Source organism: Carcharodon carcharias, chromosome 22, assembly GCF_017639515.1.
Source record: "Carcharodon carcharias isolate sCarCar2 chromosome 22, sCarCar2.pri, whole genome shotgun sequence".
NCBI lineage: Eukaryota > Metazoa > Chordata > Chondrichthyes > Lamniformes > Lamnidae > Carcharodon > Carcharodon carcharias.
In genome coordinates, this window is record NC_054488.1 from 14,717,976 (window position 1) to 14,741,761 (window position 23,786).

The 23,786-nt window shown below is 45.8% G+C and overlaps 1 protein-coding gene across 1 annotated transcript in view; it reads right to left on the reverse strand.

Annotated features, from left to right (window-relative positions):
- Positions 1-23,786, reverse strand: part of LOC121293560 (myosin-16) — a 223,628-nt gene that overhangs the window by 109,824 nt on the left and 90,018 nt on the right. The window contains exons 10-14 of the mRNA XM_041216592.1: positions 23,583-23,715; positions 20,495-20,711; positions 18,199-18,335; positions 8,434-8,537; positions 4,694-4,886 (exon numbers count right to left, since the gene is read on the reverse strand). Coding sequence (XP_041072526.1) covers positions 4,694-4,886; positions 8,434-8,537; positions 18,199-18,335; positions 20,495-20,711; positions 23,583-23,715 — 784 coding nt within the window. The remainder of the gene's footprint in view (positions 1-4,693; positions 4,887-8,433; positions 8,538-18,198; positions 18,336-20,494; positions 20,712-23,582; positions 23,716-23,786) is intronic.

Below are 23,786 nucleotides of genomic sequence, written 5' to 3' on the forward strand. Positions count from 1 at the left end.
AGTGTTCACTCCTCCCTGATCATACGACATGACATTCCCCCCAAAAAAAGCTGCCAAGGTACAGGTCTGACCACCCTACAGACTGGTCAGATGATTATGGCCAAGGAAGAGTGTTCACACTGGGGCCTGTCGCACTGTCAGTCAGTCTGAGAATCCCTACTCCATTTCACACTGTTCTCTAGAACATCAAGACAGGGTGGCAATAACGTTAGGAGATCGTCTTTGTTTTACATTTTGCAACCAGCTCTATTATCGTTCATCGGCCCCTCGGTAACAACAATGAGCTCGAACTACATGGCAATGAAAATATAGAGAACAATCCTGAAGAAATAACACTAGATTATCAGGAACGGAGGGATGAGACATCTCTACCAGTGGAAAAGCACAGGGCAGTCCTGAGCACTGCACTCGCTTTTTAACGGACTATCGTATTTCAGTTTGAGAGTCAAGAGCTGGTACACAGCACCACCTAGTGCACAGTTGACGTTTCGAGTCCTCATGACCCTTCAACATAAGCTGGTTTAAGTGGGGGATGGGTGTTTGTTGGGACAAGCAGCCAGTAATAGGGGGAGGACTGGCTGCTTGTCCCAACAAAGCCCTCCCACCCTTAAGCCAGCTTATATTTCACCCCTTTCCTATTTTTACTTAGTTCTGTTGAAGGGGCATGAGGACTCGAAACATCAACTGTGCTCTTCTCCGCCGATGCTGCCAGACCTGCTGAGTTTTTCCAGGTATTTCTGTTTCTGTTTTTGTTTTGGATTTCCAGCATCCGCAGTTTTTTGTTTTTACCACCTCGTGCATATTAGTCCGGGAGAGATGAGTTCATTTCTTGAGTGGGGGGAACTGGTGAGGATGTTTTTCCTGTTTGTGTACTTTCTAAACCTACTTAGGGAGAGGATAATGGTGTAACGGTAATATCACTGGACTAGTAATCCAGCGGTTCGGGCTAATGCTCTGGGGACATGGGTTCAAATCCCATCATGGCAGCTGGTGAAATTTAAGTTAAATTAATAAATCTGGAATTGAAAGCTAGCCATCAATGATGGTGACCATGATTGTTGTAAAACCCATCTGGTTCACTAATGTCCTTTAGGGAAGGAAATCTGCTGTCCTTACCTGGTCTGGCTTACACATGACTCCAGATCCAGAGCAAGGTGGTTGACTCTTAACTGCCCTCTGAAATGGTCTAGGAAACCACCCAGTTCGAGGGCAGTTAGAACAGGCAACAAATGCTGGCCTTGCCAGCGCCACCCACATCCCATGAAAGAATAAATAACAAAAAGCTCTTCAAAGCAGAATTGCGAGGCTGTTTCCACTCCAAATCTCTCCTCTGCTGAAGGGTGTGTGTATTTTCTCCTCTGCTGAAGGGTGTGTGTATTTTCCTGGGTGACAGATGCTCTTTGCCACAAATGGCCATTCCTCCTGCGTAAATCTAGACAGAGGATCAACTGGTTATTCAACTGTGGGAAGCATCACAGCCCAGTCCACTCCGACCCATGCCTTAGCACGTTCCAAAAAAAAGGGGGGCCAGCTGGTTTCCATTCTACCTCCTTCCACTTTGCGATGCAGATGTAAAACCCATCAATCTGGCTCAGGTCAGCCAACTGAATGCTTGAAGTTCAGAGTTTCCTGACCTGGCTCAATTGCTGAGTGCAGAGCCCACTAAACAACTGGAGAGAGTCATGTGTGTGATTGTCCTCTCCGAGTCACACCCAAATAACACAGCAGATAGGCTGCATACACTGAGGTGTCTACTGACTGGCAATTGCTTGTCTTTCCACAGAATAAAGTTAAATGTGAATTGAGCAAGAATTTGAAACTGACTAAAATTTTGGAAAGATTTACCCTCCATTTAGAGAAAAGTGCATTGTGAGGAGGCTGTGCTGAGGGTTTGGTTGCACTCTTGGCTCTCTGAGTCACAAAGGGTTTTGGGTTCAAGCCACATTCCAGGACTTGAGTACAATATCAGTCTAGGTAACGTGCTCAAGTACAGTACAGCACTGCTGGAGAGGCCATGATAGGGGTGTCTATTGATTGTATGATGCTAGTTAAGGAGCAGGGTGTTCTCCCACTGTCCTTTCCCAATCCAATGGCATGAAAATGCGTTCAGTGAAAATCTCATGAATATTTTCTGGGTGATAATACTTAGTTAGAAATTATGACCTACATTTCTTTTTAATGCCTTATCCCCAGCTCTCAGAAAGCTCCTCAAACACCTCACATCCAGTCAATTACTTTGAAGTGCAGCATTTGTATCACCAGTGTATTTACACATGTGTTGTAACAGAGACAGGGGGAGCAAACTCTTCCACTCCAGACCCAATCAGGGGCCTCTCCGACCTCCCAATTTCCTGGGACTGTCCTGCTAGGGGCCTCAGTTTTCAGCTCTCTGTTGCTGATGTTCTCTCCTGTTCATCGGGCAGGTTCTCCATTTTGTTGGCTGCTGGACCTGTTAATGAAGCCCAGCCATTAAGATCAACAGGAATTCCATGTGGGTTCTTGGGCCTTTTTGGGCTCCGCCTCTTCATAAATAATTGAGGACATTACTGATGGAGGTGTACAAGGGGAAGGAGTCCCCCGTGGTTGTGCCTTCTGCTGAAACGCTTCCCAGCTCTGTTTAGAAAAGTAATGGTACAACATGCATTTGTTAAAAATAACTTGCATTTACCTAGCACCTTTCACAACCTTAAGACATCCCAAAGCACTTAACAGTGCAGTCACTGTTGTTATGTAGGGAACATGGTTACTTATCTGTGCACAGCAAGCTCCCACAAACAACAACATGATAGCTAACCAGATCGTCTGCTTTAGGCATTTATTGAGGGATAAGTGTTGGCCAGAATACTGGGGAGAACTCCCTTGCTCTTCTTCAAACAGTGTAGCCTCCACCTGGGAGAGCAGGTGAGGCATCAATTTAAAGTCTCATCTGAAAGATGACGCCTCCAACAGTGCAGCACTCCCTCAGCGCTGAAGCGTCAGCCTGGATTTTGTGCTCGAGTCCCTGGAGTCGGAATTGAACCCACAATCTTCTGAATCGGGGCAAGGGTGTTACCACTAAGCTAGAGCTAATTTACAGCCCTTCAGGCAATGTCATGGAAAAGCTGGGCTCTCCATTCTCCGACGCAAGTTAAGGTGAGCCACTTAATCACCTCAGCCTGGGACTCAAGATGGAACTGTCCAACCACGGGATCGGCATATTATTCAGGTGGGATCTGCTATTTAGCCAGTAGGGGGTCTCTGTTACTGGCAAATACTTTGAACAGGGAGCATTAACTCGAAGCCCACGATTAAACTGTTAGGATCAATGGTTCCCAGCAGACTGCCCTTTACAGAAAGAAAATGAACCCATTTGAGAGGAAACCACAAATATAATGTGGCTGAAGTATGACAAAGAACTGCTTCAATGACAAGTTGTCACACAGATGAAGAATTGGCCAATCAGATTGAGGTAAAACAGGAACATATCACTCCCCTGGCTTCTAACAACCAAGTTAAAAAGGTGAGCGGCACTTCTTTTGACACCCAACATCGTATGGACAGGTTGGCGAGGCAGAAACTAATGTCCACAATTTCAAACAGAGTGAACCTCACTCGCGTCAGAGACAGAGCTTGAGCAGAAGTCAAGCACCGACCACAGAAAATACTCGGCTGGCTTGGTTCTCCCTCTAGTGGCTGCTTTTAGATTGCCTGGCAGTGGGTTCATCACTCACTCAGCCCCTCATCTGGAGTTTGGGAAGGGCTCATGAAAGAAACCAGGATGAGGAGAAATTACAACAAAAATGACAGTGTGTAGCGGCAATTTCTGGACAAAATGTCTTCATTCACGGCTTGCCAGGCTGTTCCTTCGTTGAACACTAAAAAGGTAGGAAAATTATTCAAGCCTTGCAGAGAATGCATGGAAGATCCCTCATGGCAAAGGACTGAGAAAAGGGGTCTCTAATCTTAAGAGAAGGAGACTGAAAGAGACACTTTCAAAAGTATTCCAAACATTAAACAACACAGTCTCACACTACAACAGTAACAATGCTTATAAAATACTCCATTAGCTGTAAAGCACTTTGGGATGTTGTCAGCTCTCCCTCGATTTGAGGATGACGTTGGCTACGAGGCAGTGGGATCCGGAATATAAGATTCGCTTCCTTTTCCCACATCTCTTCAGATGTACTGAGGTTATGAAGGGCGCTTTATAAGTGCAAGTCCTGTCTAGAAAAGGTTAACCTGGAGCACTACATCACTGGAAAGTGTCAAAATTAGAACACAGGGCATAGGTTAAAACGGCTGAACGTTGAGGAGAGAAGTCATGAAAACACTTCTTCATGCATTTTGTGATCAACACTTGGAATGAGTTCATCATTAAGGGAGCCAGAGCCACTGAAATGGACTACCTGGTCACTAACTCTTTGCTGTGCACAAGTTGCTTGTCACACTTCCTACAACAGTGACGCTTCAAAAATACATTTAAAGTGCTTTGAGACATCCTGGGGTTGTGAAAGGTGCTATGTAAATGCATGTCCTTCTTCTGGTATTATATGCAAACTTACAATTCACGTTCATTTTTTTGAATTTCCAAATGGATGGGATAAGACGGACCAGATGTCCTCTCTCATTGATAGTATTGGCTTTGTTGTATTTTAAACTATCCCCATCCGATACTGTGGCCTGCTATTCTCGCAGCCTTCAGCTCCTGTCTCACCTTTGTCTGTTGTTGCATCTTCTTCAGTAGCTTCACCAGCTCACTGTTGTTCTTGTTCCCTTGGTCCAGTTGGATCTCCAGCTCATTCAGGTCACTCTCCAGCTTCTTCTTTACTCTCAGCGCCTCCCCGCGACCTTTCACCTCAGCATCAAGGCTGGCTTGCAACGAGTCCAGAGTTCGCTGGTGGTTTTTCCTTGATAGGTAAAACATGGGCCAGTCATTGGAAGGCTCTGAGGCAAATGCCAAACCCTTTCAAGCAGCAACACAAAGAGGAGAAAACGGCTAGCCCTGATCCCAGATAACAAAGACATCACTGAGTGTCAATTAGAAACATTAAAATGTTCAATTTTACAATCACATCACACCCCTCCCACACACCATAAACTCGAGCTCACCCAAAACTCTACTCTAATTTGCATCAAGTCCCATCCAGCCCTGTGCTCGCTGACCCATATCGGTTCCCAGTCCGGCAACGCCTTGATTTTGAAATTCTCACCCTTCTTTTGAAATCCCTCCATGGCCTCACCCCTCCCTATCTCTGTAATCGCCTTCAGCCTTACAACCCTCCCAGGTCTCTTCACTCCTCCAATTCAGGCCTCTTGTACATTCCTGATTTTAATTGTTGCACCATTGGTGGCCGAGCTGCGGAGGTCCCTGACTCTGGAATTCCCTTCCTAAACCTCCCTGCCCTCTGTCTCTTCTTCTTTACGATGATACATAAACCCTTTATCTTTGACCAAGCTTTTAGTTATCTGTCCTATTATCTCATTTTGTGGATCAGTATCAAATTTTGTTTGATAATGCTTCTGTGAAGCACTTTGGGATGTTTTACTAGGTTAAAGGTGTTATGTAATTATAAGCTGTTGCTGCTCTAATTTATTCTTTCCTGGGGCCCCAAAAATTCCACTTTTGCTTCTTTCCTTTGAATTCCTTTCCTGTTACAATCTAAAGACTTTGAAAGCCAATTCTTGGCGATATTCTAACTGCTGTTCCCTGATTTCCCTTCTCTTCTCCACCCTGTTCCTCTCCTGAACCTTGGCTTTGCCCTGCCCCATGACTTCTCAACAATAATTGGATCCTTCTCAACCTGAATTCACACCCCAATGTTGGCCACTAAAAGAAGGCGCAACATCCAAGACAATCCCTTGATGCTGCTGCGGGCCAGAAACTCTCTAAATGGTTCAATACGAACACTATAAAGAGAAAAGTGCACGTTTCAGACTTACCACAGGAGGGAGGGGATATCCGACAGAAGTTATGGAAGACAGAAGAGAAGAAGAGAAACGTGAGCAAAGGCTGGAAACAGATACTTTGTTAGGAATAAGCAGCAGAAGTTAATTCATTTTGGAGGTGCTACTAAACACTGTCAATTTCAGCCATTTCAAACTTGGAGAGGAAAACATTAATCTCAGCAAACACACATTACTGCCTCCTTCCTGTCCACCATGGAAAAACAGGTCGAAAAAATCGGCCTGGCAGCAGGTGACAAATTGTGATGACAAAGAAATAAAACAAGTATTCATAATTTATAATAGTTAAGGATGATCAGTAAAATAAAAATAAAGTTGTAGTAATTGTGGTTTTGTTTAATGTGTAATGTACCTTTAAGAATAATACTTGGTAAGGAAGATCACATGATCTGTAATAACCAATAGGAGAGTAGCGTGGGCTACCACACCAGTCAATATGGAGGTAGAGTTGGAGTTGAAAGCACACATGTAGTTGATGCTGAGAACATTGTAAATAAACTTAATGTTTCCACCCAAGAAGTGTCTGCAGATCAACTCTACCATTAATGGTAGCAACTCAGCCACTCTTACAACAAAAGTGTAAAATAATAAAAGGTTCACAAAATTATGAATATTTAACTATGCAAATAATTACAATACATTGCAAAATGCAGGACTCCTTAACTTCTTCGACAGCACTTTCTAAACCTGTGACCTCTACCACCTAGAAGGACAAGGGTAGCAGACACAGGGGAACACCACCACCTACAGGTTCCCCTCCAAGTCACACACCATCCTGACATGGAAATACATCGCCGCTCCTTCACTCTCTTTGGATCAAAATCCTGGAATTCTCTTCCTAATAGCGCTGTGGGTGTACCTACACCACGTTGGGCTGCAGTGGTTCAAGAAGGCAGCTCACCACCAGCTTCTCAAGGGCAATTAGAGATGGGCAATAAATGCTGGGCCCAGCCAGCGATGCCCACATCCCGTGAAAGAATAAATGTTTTTTGAACTGAAAGGACTGCTGCACTTTGCATTTTATATTCAAGTCCAAGATCATATGCAGTCAGCTTAAGATTCTTAAATTCGCAATCATTTACATACGGTTTATGAGTTTTATAAAGTAGAGCATTGGGCTGTCTTATGGTCTATTTTATATGCCGAATGGTGTATTTTCTCCTTAATTCTATCACACATTTACTTACCATATGGTCTTCCTGCTGATTCTGACCTGTACAAAACACTCTGCGGGGTAGGGGTGAGCTACAAAGGCCAGAAGGGCTCCCCTGCTTTGAACTGTGTTGATTTAGCTGATCTCAGTCCGGTTGTCATTAAAATTTCCCTCAGCCTTCCTGGGTCGTGAGAAGGAAAATTCACCAACGTCCCCCACTCTGAGTGAGATACTGGAGCCCGCCTCACCCATCCCCAACCCTGCCCCCCGCCACTGCTGGGAAGCATAGGGAGAATAGAACCAAGCCCAGCTGCGATCAGGCCACACAAAGGTGAACAGCCTGCCGACATTCACACTGGGGTTCACATGAGGGCAGTTGCTGCCTGTGGCCTCTGTACCACAACAGGTGTCAGCAACTGCTCAGAAAGGTGGGAACGCGAAAGGGTTGGGGGGGTGGGGGGTGAGGGAAGCAGCGGAAATTATACTAAAAACTTTACTCCACCCTTGGACAGAAAAACCTCGCGTTTTACAACGAAGGAAAAGACCATTTTGATGTTAACCGAGAGACAAATCAGCGATTAAAAGGCTCAATCCCCCACATGGAGCAGAGTTTGACGGCAAAAGTTTAAAAGAATGACAGGAGAGATGGTCATAGCCCAGGTAGGACTTTCAGTTGCCGGCCAGTCAGCAGAAGATAATCCTTCACAATAGCCAAAAGCTCAGTAAAATCGATCATTAAACAGCAGAAGACGATGGGGCTGAAAGCCCATAGTTTGCAATGCTGGGTGACCAGACTGGGAGGACCCTGCCTGCTGAAGTTTGAGGAGCTTGTAGGATGATACCTAATTCATAGCATAGAATCATAGAATGGTTACAGCACAGACAAAGGCCATTCAGCCCATCGTGTCCATGCTGGCTCTCCCGAGGAGCAATTCACGTGCTACCACTCTCCCGTTCTCTCCCCACATCCCTGTGCACTCCTCCTTTACAGATATTTAGAAAATGTAGAAAATGTTAATAGCACAGAAGGAGGCCACTCTGCCCATCATGTCTGTGCCAGCTGAGAAACGAGCCACAACAGGCTAATCCCATTTTCCAGCACTTCACTCGTAGCCCTGCCGGTTACAGGACTTCCGCTTAATCGTCCTAATTACCCTGGGGCAAGTGGGTGCTCCTCCAGGATCTGCCCACTCCTGGGTGGTGTGAAACTGGCTGTCCTGCTGCCAAAAGGCAGGGGTAAAGGCTCCTGTTACCTCAGTCTGGGTTCGGTTCAAACACAGCGATTGAACTCGGTGCACCGATGCCGATTAAGTACTGCAGGGAGAAAATGGGATTACCGTGTTGCCTCAAACTCTTCTTCCTTCTCTTGGATTCTGCGGTCAATCTCCGCCTTCACTTGGGTCAGCTCGAGCTGCAATCGAACCACCTTACTCTCTTCAGCCTGCAACCAGGGGAGCAACAGTCAGCCAAATAAATAACACTCCACAGTCAGTAACTGGCCAGCGGCTCAGTGAATGGAACCGTAATACTCAGAAAAACAACCCTGTAAACGCACGGTAATTCACAGAAAAAACATCCCGGTAAATGTACTGTAACTTGCTGACATAGCAGCCCCTAAAAATGTACCATCATGCTCAGAAAAACTACCCTGTAAATGTACCATAATACACAGAAAAATAACACCTGTGATTGTAACCTAATAGTCACAACAGCCCTTGCACTTGAACCAAAAGGAACCATAATATTCTGAGATAACAGGTTTTTTATTCTTTCACGTGATGTTGGCATTGACGGTAAGGCCAACGTTTGTTGTCTATCCCTAAATGTCCTTGAAATGTGCTGCCATCTTGAACACTGCAGTCCAACTGGTGTGCGCTCTAATAGCCACATTATTTATTAGGTTGGCCCAGTTCAGCATCTACAGTGCTGTTTGGAAGGGAGTTCCAGGGTTTTGGTCCAATGACAGTGAAGTGTATATAGTACACAGTGCTGCCACTGTGCATCGGCATTGGGGAGGTGTGGGAGGGGTTGATATTTAACTCAATAGATGGGGTTCCGATCAAGCAGACCTCTTTGTCCTGGATGGTGTCAAGCTACTTGATGTTGTTGGAGCTGCACTCATCCGGTGGAAAGTATTCCATCACACTCCTGGCTTGTGCCTTCTGGATGGTGGACAGGCTTTGCAAGTCAGGAGGTGAGCTACTTGCCTCTGAATCCCTGGTCCCTGATCTGCTCTAATAGCCACATTATTTATTAGGTTGGCCCAGTTCAGTTTCTGGTCAATGGTAACTTCCAGGTTGTTGATAATGGGAAATTCAGTGATGGTAATGCCGTTGAATGTCTAGGGGAAACAGTTAGGTTCTCTCTTGTTGGAAATGATCATTTCCTAACACTTGTGCGGTGCACAATTACTTACCACTTAGCAGCCCAAGCCTGAGTGTTGTCCAGGTCTTGTTGTGTAAGCACATGGACTGCTTCAGTATCTGGGGAGTTGTGAATGATACTGAACATTGTGCAATCAGTGAACATCCCCCTTCAAGCCTTATGATGGAGGGAAGGCCACTATTGAAACAGCTGAAGACGGCTGGACTTAGGAACTTACCCTGAGGAACTCCTGGGGCTGAATTTTCCTCCCATCGGGAGGGAAGTTGAAAGGCGGGTGCATACAGGCGCGCTTCCAATCGGCACCCCTAATTTTACATGGGTTGGCCAATTAAGGCCCGCCCAGCGTGACGTCCGCGAGGCTATGCACTCCCTGTGTGGACAGCGGGGGAATCCCAAAATCGAGAGTGCGCTCTTTCACACTTACACACAAAAGAGGCGCACTCATCTCCCTGAGGCTAAGTGCTGCCTCAGGGAGATCAGCTGTACATGTAAAAAAGATAAAAATAGAAAAATAAAATGTCCCTTACATGTCCCCTCATGTGACAATATCTATAATTTTTACGAAATCTTTATTAAAATTTTTAAAAGCCTGCATGAAACCTCATCCTGTTTGGATGAGGTTTGATGCTTTTTCTAATTCCCGCCGGGGCCCCTGGCCTGCCCGCCAGCCTTAAGGTTGGACAGGCAGGTCCTTTAATTACATAATTGACACTGTCAATGGCCTCAATTGGCCATTGACCGGTCGGCAAGCGCACAGCTGATTTCACTGCTCTCCCGCCTTCCTGAAAATTTAAATGGGGCGCGGTGACATTGGGAGCTCCCCCCGACATCACTGCGCATCATTTTACGCGTCGGTGAGCAGGCCCTGTCCCCGCTCACCGACTGGTAAAATTCTGCCCCGGCAGCGATGTTCTGGGACTGAGATGATTGGCCTCGAACGATTACAACCACCTTCCTTTCTGATAGGTATAACTCGAACTGCACTTGCACTAAAAGGCAATTTGGTTTGCAAACTTGAAATTTACTCTCAGATAAAAGCAAAATACTGCGGATGCTGGAAATCTAAAATAAAAGCAGAAAATGCTGGAAAAACTCAGCGGGCAGGATTTTACCGTCGGCAGGCGGGGGAGGGGCCTGCTCGCCGACACGTAAAATGCCGCGGGATGACTTAACCCTGTCCCATTTAAATTTTCAGGAAGGCGGGAGCACAGCAAAATCAGCTGTCCGCCCGACGACCTGTCAAAGGCCAATTGACACCATTGACAGGATCAATGAAGCAATTAAAGGACCTGCCCATCCAAACTTAAGGTTGGTGGACAGGCCAGGAGCTTCGGTGGCAACTAGAAAAAACATGAAACCTCATTCACCGGCGGGCTGAGGTTTCATGTAGGGTTTTAAAAATGTTAATAAAGCTGTTATGGAAGTTATGAACATGTCCCAACTCATGTGCCATTGTCACGTGAGGGGACATGTAAGGGAATATTTTTTCCTCCATTTTTAATATTGTTGAAAGTAGAGCTGATCTCCCTGAGGCAGCACTTAGCCGCAGGGAGATGAGTGCACTCATCTCATGGTTTGATTAGGGATAGTCAGCGTGGCTTTGTCAGAGGGAGGTCATGCCTAACAAATTTGATTGAATTTTTTTGAGGAGGTGACCAGGGGTGTAGATGAGGGTAGCGCAGTTGATGTTGTTTATATGGATTTCAACAAAGCCTTTGACAAGGTCCCACGTGGGAGACTTATAAAGAAGGCAAAGGCACATGGGATGCAGGGTAATTTGAAAAGATGGATTCGAAATTGGCTTAGTTGTAGGAGACAGAGGGTGATGACAGAAGGATGCTTTAGTGACTAGAAGCCAGCGGCCAGTGGCGTACCACAGGGATCTGTGCTCGGTCCTCTATTATTTGTCATTTATATAAACGACATAGATGACTACGTGGGGGGTAGGATTAGTAAGTTTACGGATGACACAAAGATTGGCCGGGTGGTTAACAGTGAGGTTGAGTGTCTTGGGCTACAGGAAGATATAGACGGGATGGTCAAATGGGCAGATAAGTGGCAGATGGAATTTAACTCTGAAAAGTGTGAGTGATACACTTTGGAAGGAGTAATTTGACAAGGAAGTATTCAATGACCGGCATGACACTAGGAAGTTCTGAGGAACAAAGGGATCTTGGCGTGTGTGTCCATGGATCTCTGAAGGCGGAGAGGCATGTTAGTGGGGTGGTGAAAAAGGCATATGGGACACTTGCCTTTATCAATCGAGGCATAGATTACAAAAGTAGGGAGGTCATGTTGGAGTTGTAATAGAACCTTGGTGAGGCCACAGCTGGAGTACTGTGTGCAGTTCTGGTCACCACATTATAGGAAGGATGTGATTGCACTGGAGGGGGTGCAGAGGAGATTCACCAGGATGTTGCCTGGGATGAAACATTTAAGTTATGAAGAGAGGTTGGATTGACTTGGGTTGTTTTCGTTGGAGCAGAGAAGACTGAGGGGCGACCTGATCGAGGTGTACAAGATTATGGACAGGGTGGATAGGGAGCAGCTGTTCCCCTTATTTGAAGGGTCAGTCATGAGTGGACACAATTTCAAAGTGAGGGTCAGGAGGTTTAGGGGGGATGTGAGGAAAAACCTTTTTACCCAGAGGGTGGAAATGGTCTGGAATGCGCTGCCTGGGAGGGTGGTGGAGGTGGGTTGCCTCACATCCTTTAAAAATTACCTGGATGAGCACTTGGCACGTCATAACATTCAAGGCTATGGGCCAAGTGCTGGTAAATGGGATTAGGTAGGTAGGTCAGGTGTTTTTCATGTGTCAGTGCAGACTCGATGGGCCAAAGGGCCTCTTCTGCACTGTGATTATGTGATTTCGTGCGCATGTGTGAACGAGCACACTCTTGAGTTTAGAGATCCCCCCCCCTGCCCACACAGGGAGCACATAGCACTTCCTGGCAGACATCACACTGGGTGGACTGCCCACATAAAATGGCATCGCGCCTCCGATTGGGGGCACCGATCGGAAGCGCGCCCGCATGCGCCAGCCCATCAACTTCCCTCCCTGACGGGGAGAAAATTCTGCCCAGCAAGTCTGGCAGTGTCTGTGGAGGGAGGAACAGGGTTAAAGTTTCGAATCTGTAAGATTCTTCTTCAGGGGACTTGAAACGTTAACTCAGTTTCTCTCTTCACAGATGCTGCCAGACCTGCAGAGTTTTTCCAGCATTTTCTGTTGTAATTTGAAATTTATTGTTTTGGATATGATCCTATAAATATGTATTCATATGGAATTTGACTGTTGCTCCCATCAGATATTAACCTCATAGATTGAAGACAGGGAAGAGGTGCCTTTCCTCTGCATCTAGCAGCTCTACCTGATCCGAAAGGGCCCAATGCTAACTCATGGTTTTCTACTGTGCTGACACCCGAATGATTAAAAATGAGCATCACATTGACATGAATGGAAGCTTGCTAATTGTATCCAATTTTCCGAATTCAACTCATTATCCTAACTGCACATAGCTTCAGATGGATATTTGGAGGGACAGAGGAAGAACACTAGCAGTAGCAGCGGAAAACTGTGTGTGGGTAAGTTGGAAGGGATATGGGAAGTTAAAGGGGAGCAGCATTACTGAATCATCAAATATCTGAAAGCCTTTGAAAGGCATAAAAAGACATTACAACCTATTAGCACCAATTGTCAAGGCCCAAGAGGGAGAGAACAAAGAGGTGATTGGCAAATATAAAGGGAAAGGGAAATAAGATTTGGAAATCAATTGGCAGCAATTTGCCACCTGATCCCTTACCTATTGGCTGCTGAAATGTGAGCCGTGCTGCATGACCTATTGAAACATGCCCTATTGACGGGCAATTGTGGATGCACATCGCTTGTGGTGCTGCTGCTTGAAGCAAGAAGGATGAGCGGTAGACTACATAACCTCTCTGCTCTTCCTCAAGTATGCCATGGGATTTTTAAAAACCACCAAAACCACTGGATAGGGTTTCTCAGGTGGACAGCAAAGAGTCCATGGTGCCATTCAAATACGAGCAGGGGAGTTCGTCTCAGTCAATATTTATCCCTCAGGCGACATCCCTATATGAAAGTTACTTGGTGTGGGAGCTTGCTGTGCATAAATTGGCTGCTACATTATAACAGTGACCACATTTTCAAAGCATCTCGCTGCCTTTCTTTATCACAGAACAACAAACTCTGAGACTAACTGTAATACAGTTATACAGACACTTGACAACATCAATTCTTTTCAGTAATACTCACACCCTACTGAGATAACCAAAACTAAAAGGAACGCAACATTGCAATTCCTGAGGAATTAATGTAATCTTGCCTGAAGCAGCTTCTCCCTGTGTCTTCACATCATACAGAGTGATGAGGAATGAAGTCTTGGTAGATACGATTATCTTAAATACATTTACTTATAATGTAACTACAAAGAGTTACTGAGTCCCAGCAATCAACATTCAGCAAACCTCAATGTAAGAAGATTATAGTAAGAAGTCAATTTTTTTTAAAAGTAGCTGCAGGGAGCAGCTATAAATTGGGTTCTGTGCCTTTCTATCTGTGTGTCTCCAATATTACACAACTAAACGTTCAGTACACCAGGAGGAAGGACGAAAACATTCTAGAACTTAAATAGTTCTAGATAGAACTGAGGAGCAGGAGTAGGCCATTCAGCCCTGTGAACCTGCTCTGCCAGATAGATCATGGCTGATCTGGCTGTGGTCCGAACTCCACTTTGCTGTCCACCCCCCATAACACTAGACTCCCTAGTCTATCAAAAATCTGTCTAACTCTGCCTTGAATAAATTAAAGCAGCCTCTGCTGCTTTCTGGGGAAGAGAAGTCCACACACGAACAACCCTCAGAGAAAAAAAACTTCTCATCTCTGTCTTAAAAGGAAGACCTTTTATTCTTAAACTGTGTCTGCTAGTTTGTCTAAATGTTATGAAGCTGATACTCTACGAATTCTCCATAAAAATGCAAGCTGACTGAGAGCATTTTGGAAACAAAACAAGTCAAAATGTCAAGAAACAGTCACATTCACATACAGATATGATCACATTTCTATGCTTGAAAGCTTTTATTCAATAGAAGTTGGTGAGGATGGCACAAAATTTAGAATCAATTTAAAACTGGATTTGAGGTCGGTGGCAAATGAATATCACCAGCCACTCATTACATTTACACTTGCCTACAGACATTCTATGGGCTTTTGCATTGGGACCTGCTGTGATTAGAAACCCATATTGGCAGAGTATCCTCTATAGCAGGTCTGGGACCTGTGTGAACAGGATAAGAAAGTGTGTATCTCCTTAGCCAATCAGAGTGAAATATTGTCAATGAGCAGTGCAGCGTCTGAATCAGGAAGTGTAAACTGTAGGATCGCATTCAATGCCAAATTAGGCACAGAAAGACAAATAATGAGAGGGAAAGAAGATGGGAGTAAGAGACAGATTAAAGAGACACTGTAGACTGCTTTAAATACACATTTTAATTAAAGTTAGACCTCTGTATTAGGGTAATTTTCTTTCCTTTTATTGTTATTATTCATTTATATTTAATTTTTTAACAAATGAGCAACATACCCAAAATTAATTTTTGTATGGACAATAAAGTGAAATTGCAATGAAATTTAAATTGAAGCAAAGAAAAGCTTTTAGTTCTTCTTTAGACCTTCAACAGTAATTAACATCTGAAGGAATGAGACTCCACACTTGAAAAAAACACTTTACAGTGCCAGAGATGTTGCTTGAAAGTAAATAAGGCTCATTGTGCCTTCAAACTGTATTTCCACCAGAATCGCCAAGCCCAAACTTTTTCGGGTGTGCTTAGTGAGTAGCTGTCGCGTTGAACGTAGCAACTTCACACTGTGCTACAGCTTCCAATGCGGTGTATCTCAGCGAGGTGATGATGTAGTGAAGCTTATGGAGGAGCAAGATAAACGGGATGGCAACTTGCTGATTTCTGCATTTAACTGCCCTGGAACTTGTTGACCGATTTACTCATTTATCAGTACATGAAAGGAATATGTAACGTGTCAAAGAATATACTATACTGATAAAGGTGGATAAGAAACTGATAAGTAAAAAAACAAGAAATTTATAGGGAGTAATCTTAACATTTGTCACGTTGCAAAATAAATAGTTTCGAGTTAGCCACCTGTCGAACGCCACACCCATGATTCCTCTCCAAAGCTGTCAATGGATGAGAAAATTGAGGTGGAATGAAATGAGTGGTCAATTTGATAGCATCCATCTGAGACCAATGCCTAAGGTTAAAATTACTTCCATATAATGCCTCTCACTGCTCTCAAAAAACACGGAGAATTATTTTAGAGTGCAGTGACTCTTGTTATGTAGGTAAGTGTAGCAGTTAGTTTCTACAGAACAAGATTGGGCAAACTGCAACAGCTGAATAGGCTGTTAATTGGCTTTTAGTGCTGCTGGGAGAAAGATAAAATGGTGACTAGTAGACTGGGAAAATTCAGCTCTTCTTCAAAAATAACCCTGAGATCTTTAACGCTCACCTAAAGCACTGGATAGGGCCTTAATTGAACTTCTCATTCAAAGAATATCACTTCTGACAATGCAGCATTTTTCCTCAGAATGGAGAGTAGGTGAAGGGGCAGGTGAGAGCGGGTTAAGGGGATAATTTGGCGTGGAGAAATCTGGGTGTTATCTTTTCCTGTCCAGGGTGATCTGGGAATAATGGGCAGCTTTGATAGAGGAGAATGCTGAAAGAGTCAAAGAGGGTAGCTGTGGACTTACCCAACGGGAATTCAATTTGGATGATGGCAGGAGCATGGGAAGGTAGAGGAGTAATGATGTGTCGGGAGAGAGATTGAGGGGCAAAGTGCCCAAGAAGGGTGAAGTAAAAGATGGCATGACTGGGTGGCAGGAAAGGAAGAAGCCAAGAGAGAAAGGTTCAAGAGGGGCTAAGAGAAATAGAAAAGGAGATGGAAGTAACAGTGTCAGCTTTGGAACAACACATACAGAGCGTAGATGAATAGACACAAACAGTTTAAGGATAAATTGTCATTGTAGAAATCAGACAGGGCATGATCTGGTTTTAAACAGATATCAGAAAGGAGAGAATTTGAAAGAGTCTGAGTTACAGTATGAGGACCCTGTGCTGAGTCAGGGACGGGGGAGTCAGACTGGGGTGTTCATAAATCATTGCACATTAACATACACTCAGTGGGGAGTCAGAGAGGAGAGTTCATGCACCTGTGTACATTCACATACAGCCGGGGGGTGGTGGTAGTGAGATTGGGGTGTTCACAAACCAGTGTACATTCATGTACAGTCAGAGGGTGCCAGATTAGGGTGTTTATAAACCATTCACTTACAGTCACTTGGGGGAGGTGATGGCATAGTGGTATTGCCGCTGGACTAGTAATCCAGAGATCCAGGGTAATGCTCTGAGGACCCATTGGAAGTTACACAAATCAGTTGGGTTTTCTTTTGATAGCAGTGCTTAAATACTGGGTTCAATTTATTCTCGGGATATGGGTGTCACTGGAAAGGCTGGCATTTATTGCCCATTCCTTCTCGTGTGGGCCTGGAGTCACATGTGGGCCAGACTGGGTAAGGATGGCAGGTTTCGTCCATGAAGAACAGTAGTGAACTAGTTGGTGAACTAGTTGGTGAACAACAATCTGACAGTTTTGTGGCCACTTCCACCGATACCTAGATTTTTATTTTTAGATCTTGAAAAAGAGAAGCCGGTCTCAATGTTCCAAGCTCCCTGTGCTGTGCCCCATTGGTCAGGAAGACTTCACAGCAAAAGACTCTAGAGTTTGACTTTGTTTGTGATTTTATTTTCTGGTGATTGCACCTTCCCTGAAGGGTGGGAAAGATCTTTACTGGCCTGCGATGAACACCACAATGCTGGCTTCTCAGCTGAAGAAGGTGGTGTTCTCCCAGGAAGCAAAGCTTACATTGTTGCTGAGGTGGTACTGCTGCCCCTCAGAGTCATCAGTGAACATGCCCCCCCCTTTAATTGGGTATGAAATCCTCTGGCAACACCAGCAGCAGTGCCAACTCACTAACCTGTCAGCGCTGGCACTGAATTGGAGCTGCTTTCAGAGGCAGCACTACTAAAAGAATGCAGCAGGGGGCAGCATGACAGCAACTTAAAGTACTGGGGCATCAAGATCCACCAAAGCCACTGCAGGAAACAGTATGAATAAACCCTGGGTCTCTATGAAGGGAGCACTGATTCTCTGCCTTGAGCAACAAGAGGACAGTGTACCACAGATACTGAATTTGATTTAATGCTCCAATTGCCGATGTGTCCTCTACCAAGCCAGTCACGGCCAAATTTCACCATCACGGTCATTAATGATAAATCCTCACTTCCTACCACCATGTGCAATCTTACTGGTGAATATTCAAAAGGTTACAGTGTGAATCTGCTCCATCTTTGAGGCTGCAGACTCTGAGTAAGCAGCCTCTCATTCTGTTCTGCAATAACGTAGGTGCAATATTCTTTAGGGACTGAACAAGCAGAGGGTTCCTACCCCTACAAATTCTGTCCCTTAGCAAATGAGACAAAACAGATCTCAGACAAGCATTCTCTGTAAATGCAACAGGACAATAAGGGCCAACTACTGGCCGGTTGCTATTCCCCTACAATACTTAGAGAAGGAGTTGCTGTATTTTTGATACTAGTGGGGGCGAGCGCCAAGTTTCGCTTGTGCTTACCTCCAGTGCGGCCTCCGACTCCTCGAGAGTTGCCTGCAGCTCTTCTTTCTCCATCTCCAGCTTCTTCTTGGATTTCTGCAGCTCGTGGACGCTCTTCCCACCCTCCCCCAGCTGGTCTGTCAAATCAGTAATCTCCTCTGGGGAAGCAAATGAGGAAAAGAGTGAAAACGTAGAAAATAGGAGCAGGGCACTTGGCCCTTCGAGGCTGCTCTGCCATTCAACACCTTACTCCCACTCTCTCCCCATACCCCTTCATGCCTTTAGTGTCCAGAAATCTACCTATTTCCTTCTGGAATATCTTCAGTGAAAGCTGAGTCGCTTCAGTGAGATCCTTTCCAGCAATATAACTGAAACAAAAGCCTCATGCTCTGTGGTGACTGGAGGGCTCCTATAAGTTTGGACAGTTCCAAATCCCTATTCTCCCTTCCCGTCTCCCCTTCTCGATGAATGATACAAAGGCCTCAGTTCTCTCCGGCTGTTGGTTTCCAGCAGCTGCCAGAAACCTCGATGACAACAGCCAGGAACGCAGCCACAGGGCTCAGGCAGTGCCTCACAAGTGCAGTGAAACTACTTGATACCCAGAGAGTCAGTGCAAATCTTTGGGAATGCAGCACATTATAACTGGCCTGGGAACAATGGTTACATATAGGAATGTGCCCAGGAATTCCAGATCTTAACCTCGCTAGTACCTCCTATCTTTTTTTATAGTGATATTTGCAAATGCGACCCAGTATTGGATGCTATGTAATCTTTACTGGCGTATTTTAGACAGACTCAAATGGAAGTGTGATATTTGTAACCCAATTCTAGGTTGGTCCATTAACATTAACATAGTTTCCTATGTAGATTGAGACAGGGGTAGGGAGCAGCCTAGTGGATGGGGTGGAAAGTTGCCGGTAACTGAAATTTAAAGGGATGGGGCCAACTTAAGGGGGATATCAGAAAAGGATGTCAAAAATTCTACAGCTTCTGAAGAGCATCAAAAAGCATCTCAAAAGGCTGAGAAAAAAGAGGAGGCTGGTCAAAATAAAGGGTAAAGAAACTCAAGATGCAGGTGTGACTCTGCAGACCTGACCTATTCCACAGTTGCTGAAGTACAGTTGGTTCTGATTGAGGTGAGGATGGTGGTCCTTCTGTTCTCTTACACAGCATCATCCCACAATTCAACATAGCAACATGACTATAAAGAGATGGAGCTGTTACCATCACTGTACTACCTGAATGAGACCTTGCCTCCGAATCAGAGCAAAAATCCACACAACTCATGCAATTTTTTTTCACTTATTATGGGATATGGGTGTCACTGGCAAGGCCAGCATTTGCATCCCTAATTGCCCTTGTTGAGCGGAGTGGCCTGCTCAGCTATTCAGAGGGCAGTTGAGAGTCAACCACATTACTTGGGCCTGGAGTCACATGTAGACCAGACCAGGTAAGGATGGCAGATTTCCTTCCCTAAAGCACACTAGTGACTCAGATGGGCATTTACGACATTTGACAATGGTTTCACAGTCACCATTACTGAGACTAGCTTTATATTTCAGATTTTATTAACTGAATTCAAATTCCACTAGTTGCCATGACTTGAATCCATGTATCCAGAGTATTGGTCTGGGCCTCTGGGTTACTAGTTCAGTGACATATTAACACTATGCCACCATCTCCCCAAAAATGCTGTATTATCAGAGGTGCCATATTTCAGAGGAGACATTAATCTCTCATTTCTCACTATATGCCACTATTGAAAAGCAGGGGTGCTCTGGTCAACATTTAGCCCTCTAACTGATCTTTTCTCTCAATGTTGTTTGTTGGAGCTTGCTCTGTACAAACGGGCTGTGGTGTTTCCCTACAATACAACAGAGATCGCACTTCAAAAGTACTTCACTGGATGTGAAGAGCTTTGTGACGTCTGAAGATCACGATGGTTGCTTTCTATAAATGCATGCTCCTTCTCTATATTTGTAGATGGTGGTACAGCTCTGTATTTGACTTCCTTTGACAGTTCTCCACAGCACTGCGGAGCAGGTGTACCAGAGCCTGAAGAATTCATTGGTGGCACCTTGGCAGGTGTGTGATGAGCCAAGTTACACTGGTTCATGATCACACTGATGTATAGTGCTACCATGAGTGGGCTGGAAAATCCTGGCCATTATCTTTGTTTTCTCAATACCTTTCCCAACCGCTGAGAGTCAGCTTTCCCTTTATAGTCACTCCTGTCCGATATTTATGCTGACTCATACCCCGACATTTTATATTTATTCCTGAAAGCCCCCTGCCTGATTTTTTTTCAGGAATTTACCTTGGAGTGTTTTGTTCTCCCGCTTAAGCGAGTCCATTTGCTCAATCAGCTCTTCGTAGGATGTCTTCAGTTTGAAGAGTTCGGTGGCGTACTGGCGGCACTCTTTCTGTGAGGATTCCAGTTCCGTCTGGATCTCCTCACACTTCTGACGCCAGTCTGAGATCTGCTTATCAATCATTCTCTGCTTCTTGTCCAAGGTTGCCCCTGCTGCATTAGCCTGTAATAAAAAATAATGCCAAAAAACAAAAATGGGAAGGCGGTTTGAAGAATTCAAATCAATTTTACATTCAGATAAATGCCTGGAGGGAGTTGGGCATGAGGATGGATTTGTTTCAGCATCAGTTCTTAGTAGTCAGGTTCAGGTTAGAGAAAGTATACAGACTGTATAGTTCAAACAGCTTGAGCTAGAGTTTCTGCTTTGGGCACAATTAGTGATCTGCTTACAAACTGCTCTGGTTTTAATAAGTGTCTGTTCCCCAACATTCCTGCTCAAGCTTATTTGCATGTTGCCAAAAGTAAAACCCACCATGAATCCTGCTCTAAAACTAATTTTATGATAGATTTTCAACGTGGATTTGGAACCCAGCTACAATTTAAATGTTTAAAATCTTTGACATTCACCAACAGGAATTTATTAAACTGTGGGAACACGAGAAGTGATGCTTATAGATGGAGTCACAAGGCTGAATTTTGACCGAAGAGAAAGGTGGGTCTGGGTTTGGTGGGGGAGGGGTTAAAGTCTCAACCCAACTCCAGCCACTCCAACTTTAACTGAAGTCACAAGGTGGGTGAGCGACCAAGCTAATACAAGGGGGAAGGTTGCAGCTTTAAATAGAATAATGAGGCTGCAAGCCACAACGTCCTTCAGCTTTTGAATTTGAAGTCAGATTGGCTGGTTTCTCGAGTGTCAGCTAACCTGGCAGCTTTCTAAAGGCCAGGGCTTGGTGGATTCAGGAGGGAAATGGCTTTACATCTACCTCCTGGTTTCAGGTGCCTCCCTGAGAAGCCTCTCCAATAGGGCACCCCACATTGGTCTTCCCACCATGAGGCCCCAATCCTCTTTCCTCCCAACACGAGGTCTCTCATCCTCGCAGTGGCCTACGTAACCCCGTCACTTCAGCCCCAAGGCACCCCACCGTCCCATGGCCCTGAGGCCTCCGATGCCCTCAGGGGTGCAATTCACTTCTCACTAAGAGGCCTCTGACCATCTCCACACCTCAGGCCCCTATTCTCCCCCAACCAAACCTCTGGAATTGGCAGCCCACCCAATTAGACAACACCTTCCCCCCCAACACCCAGCACGGACTTACTTGTTGCTGTGGCCTTCAGTGACCAGTTCCCTACTCAACTGGAAGTTCAGCTTAGAATGCTGTTGAATAACTCGTCAGTGATGTCACAGATACAGTCAGCAGTGCTTTGGGGGAGGGGTGGGGGTGGGGGGGTGGAATCCTGATCTGTGGGTTTCCCTCCAAACTTTGAGACCCACCTGTGAGTCAGGTGTGCAAAAATAACCACCACCCCACCCCCAACCCCTGGTGAAAGTTGACAGCAGGTTAGACTGATCGAATATTGGCTGCTGTGGAAAAATCATGGATCAAATGTCAAGTTACTTTAAGCCAATAAGCTTCATTGCTTCCATTGCCTTAATGAGAACTGTAATATCTCAACCATGGACTGGATTTGATGGCCACAGAGCAGGTGGGATGACCCCCACCACCCCCCCCCCCCACCACCCCCCCACACAACTGTACCCCGCAAACCCAAGTGAACATAAAACACAGTGTGATAACATCGGATAGGCAACATGACATCATCACACCAGCCTCAAGTATTACACGAGGTGAGAGCGGGTGAATAAATTAGAAGCCACTCGCCATTTTTAAATCACCAGTGAACACGCTATTGAGCTTGTGAAAAAGCCAATTGTACGGAATTTTTCAACCGAGTGCTGCATTTTCCAGGCAGTGGTTGGGAGAGAGGTTTGGGAGTGCTTTACGGCAGGTATAATGAGGTGGCACAAAGGCAGAAGGACAGGCCTACCACCTGGACGAGGGCCGCATGTAGCAGCAGGTTCTGCTGCTGAAGGTGGTAGTGTCTGTAAGGCTTTCAACTTTCTTGAGCCTTCAATAAAAAAAAAGAGACAGATTCAGAGAGCAGGGGAGGCCTTTGGATTTACAGCCCTGACTGACTTCCTGCTCGAGGCACAATCCCTCTGCCGCGAGACGTAATCCCGGCCGATACTCCCGGCTGGGCGCGGAGACCCCCCCCCACCCCCCACCTTTGACCCTTGAATTGGGCGCCTTCCGGCCGGACGGCCCCTGGTCGGCCGTCTGCCGCTTGCCGGAACGATCTGAGGGGGCAGGGGCAGAAGCAAGCGGACCACTCACTCCCCGCTCCGCCACCCCCCTCCCCCACCCTGCTGAGGAACAGAAAATCCAGCCCCACTTGCTGCTGCGATCGTCCAGGTCCCGTCGAAAGCCAGTGGCCCTTTGGCTGGGACGCTGCACCCCCCGCAGTGGGTGCCTCCACAACAAGGCCGGAAAATCCCGGCCCACGCGTTCTGAAAGCCCACCCTTGTAATAAAGTGTGCACCTTGCCGGACGGTGCGTGTAGGGACCAGACTGCCACCCGAGGCCTCCTTGAGGGGAGTCCTCCGTCTGGTAAGAGAAATTCGTGTCCGGACCCAGGGCTGGGGAGGAGGGAGAAAGATAAACCCGCTGAAGGTTCCCTGCTCTGGATTGCTGCAACGGAGGAGCAATGTCTGACTGGACGTTGAGTGAGGATCGGTGTAGAATGATCAAATGGACACAGTACCAGACTCCCACAGGCAACCATATAAACCGTACCCCAGCATGACTGACCCTCCTGAGGAGAGAGAGAGGGGAGTGGTCTGCAGGAAAAGGGAAACCCGGAAAACTCCACCTTCCGTGTAAAAGTAACGGCTACACCAGAACGCTTACACAAAGCCACATCCAGGGACGAGGTAATGATTATAAACCCACTCATCTTTCTGGTATATGCTATTGTGGACTGTGGACTGGGGTCACTGCTCTGTTATCATTCTCAGGTTACCCAGGGAGAGACGCACCTTCTCCAGGTCGATTCCCAACTCCTCCACCTCTACTTGCAGCCGCTGTTTGGTCTTCTCCAAGCTGCAGCATTTAGCCTGCGCTGCCTCCACTGCTTCCTCGGCCTCTTGCAAACGGGAAGTCAGCTTCTTCCTGTTGGGACCCAAAGGTTACTCAGAATCACAGAATCTTTACAGTGTGGGAGGAGGCCATTCAGCCCATCG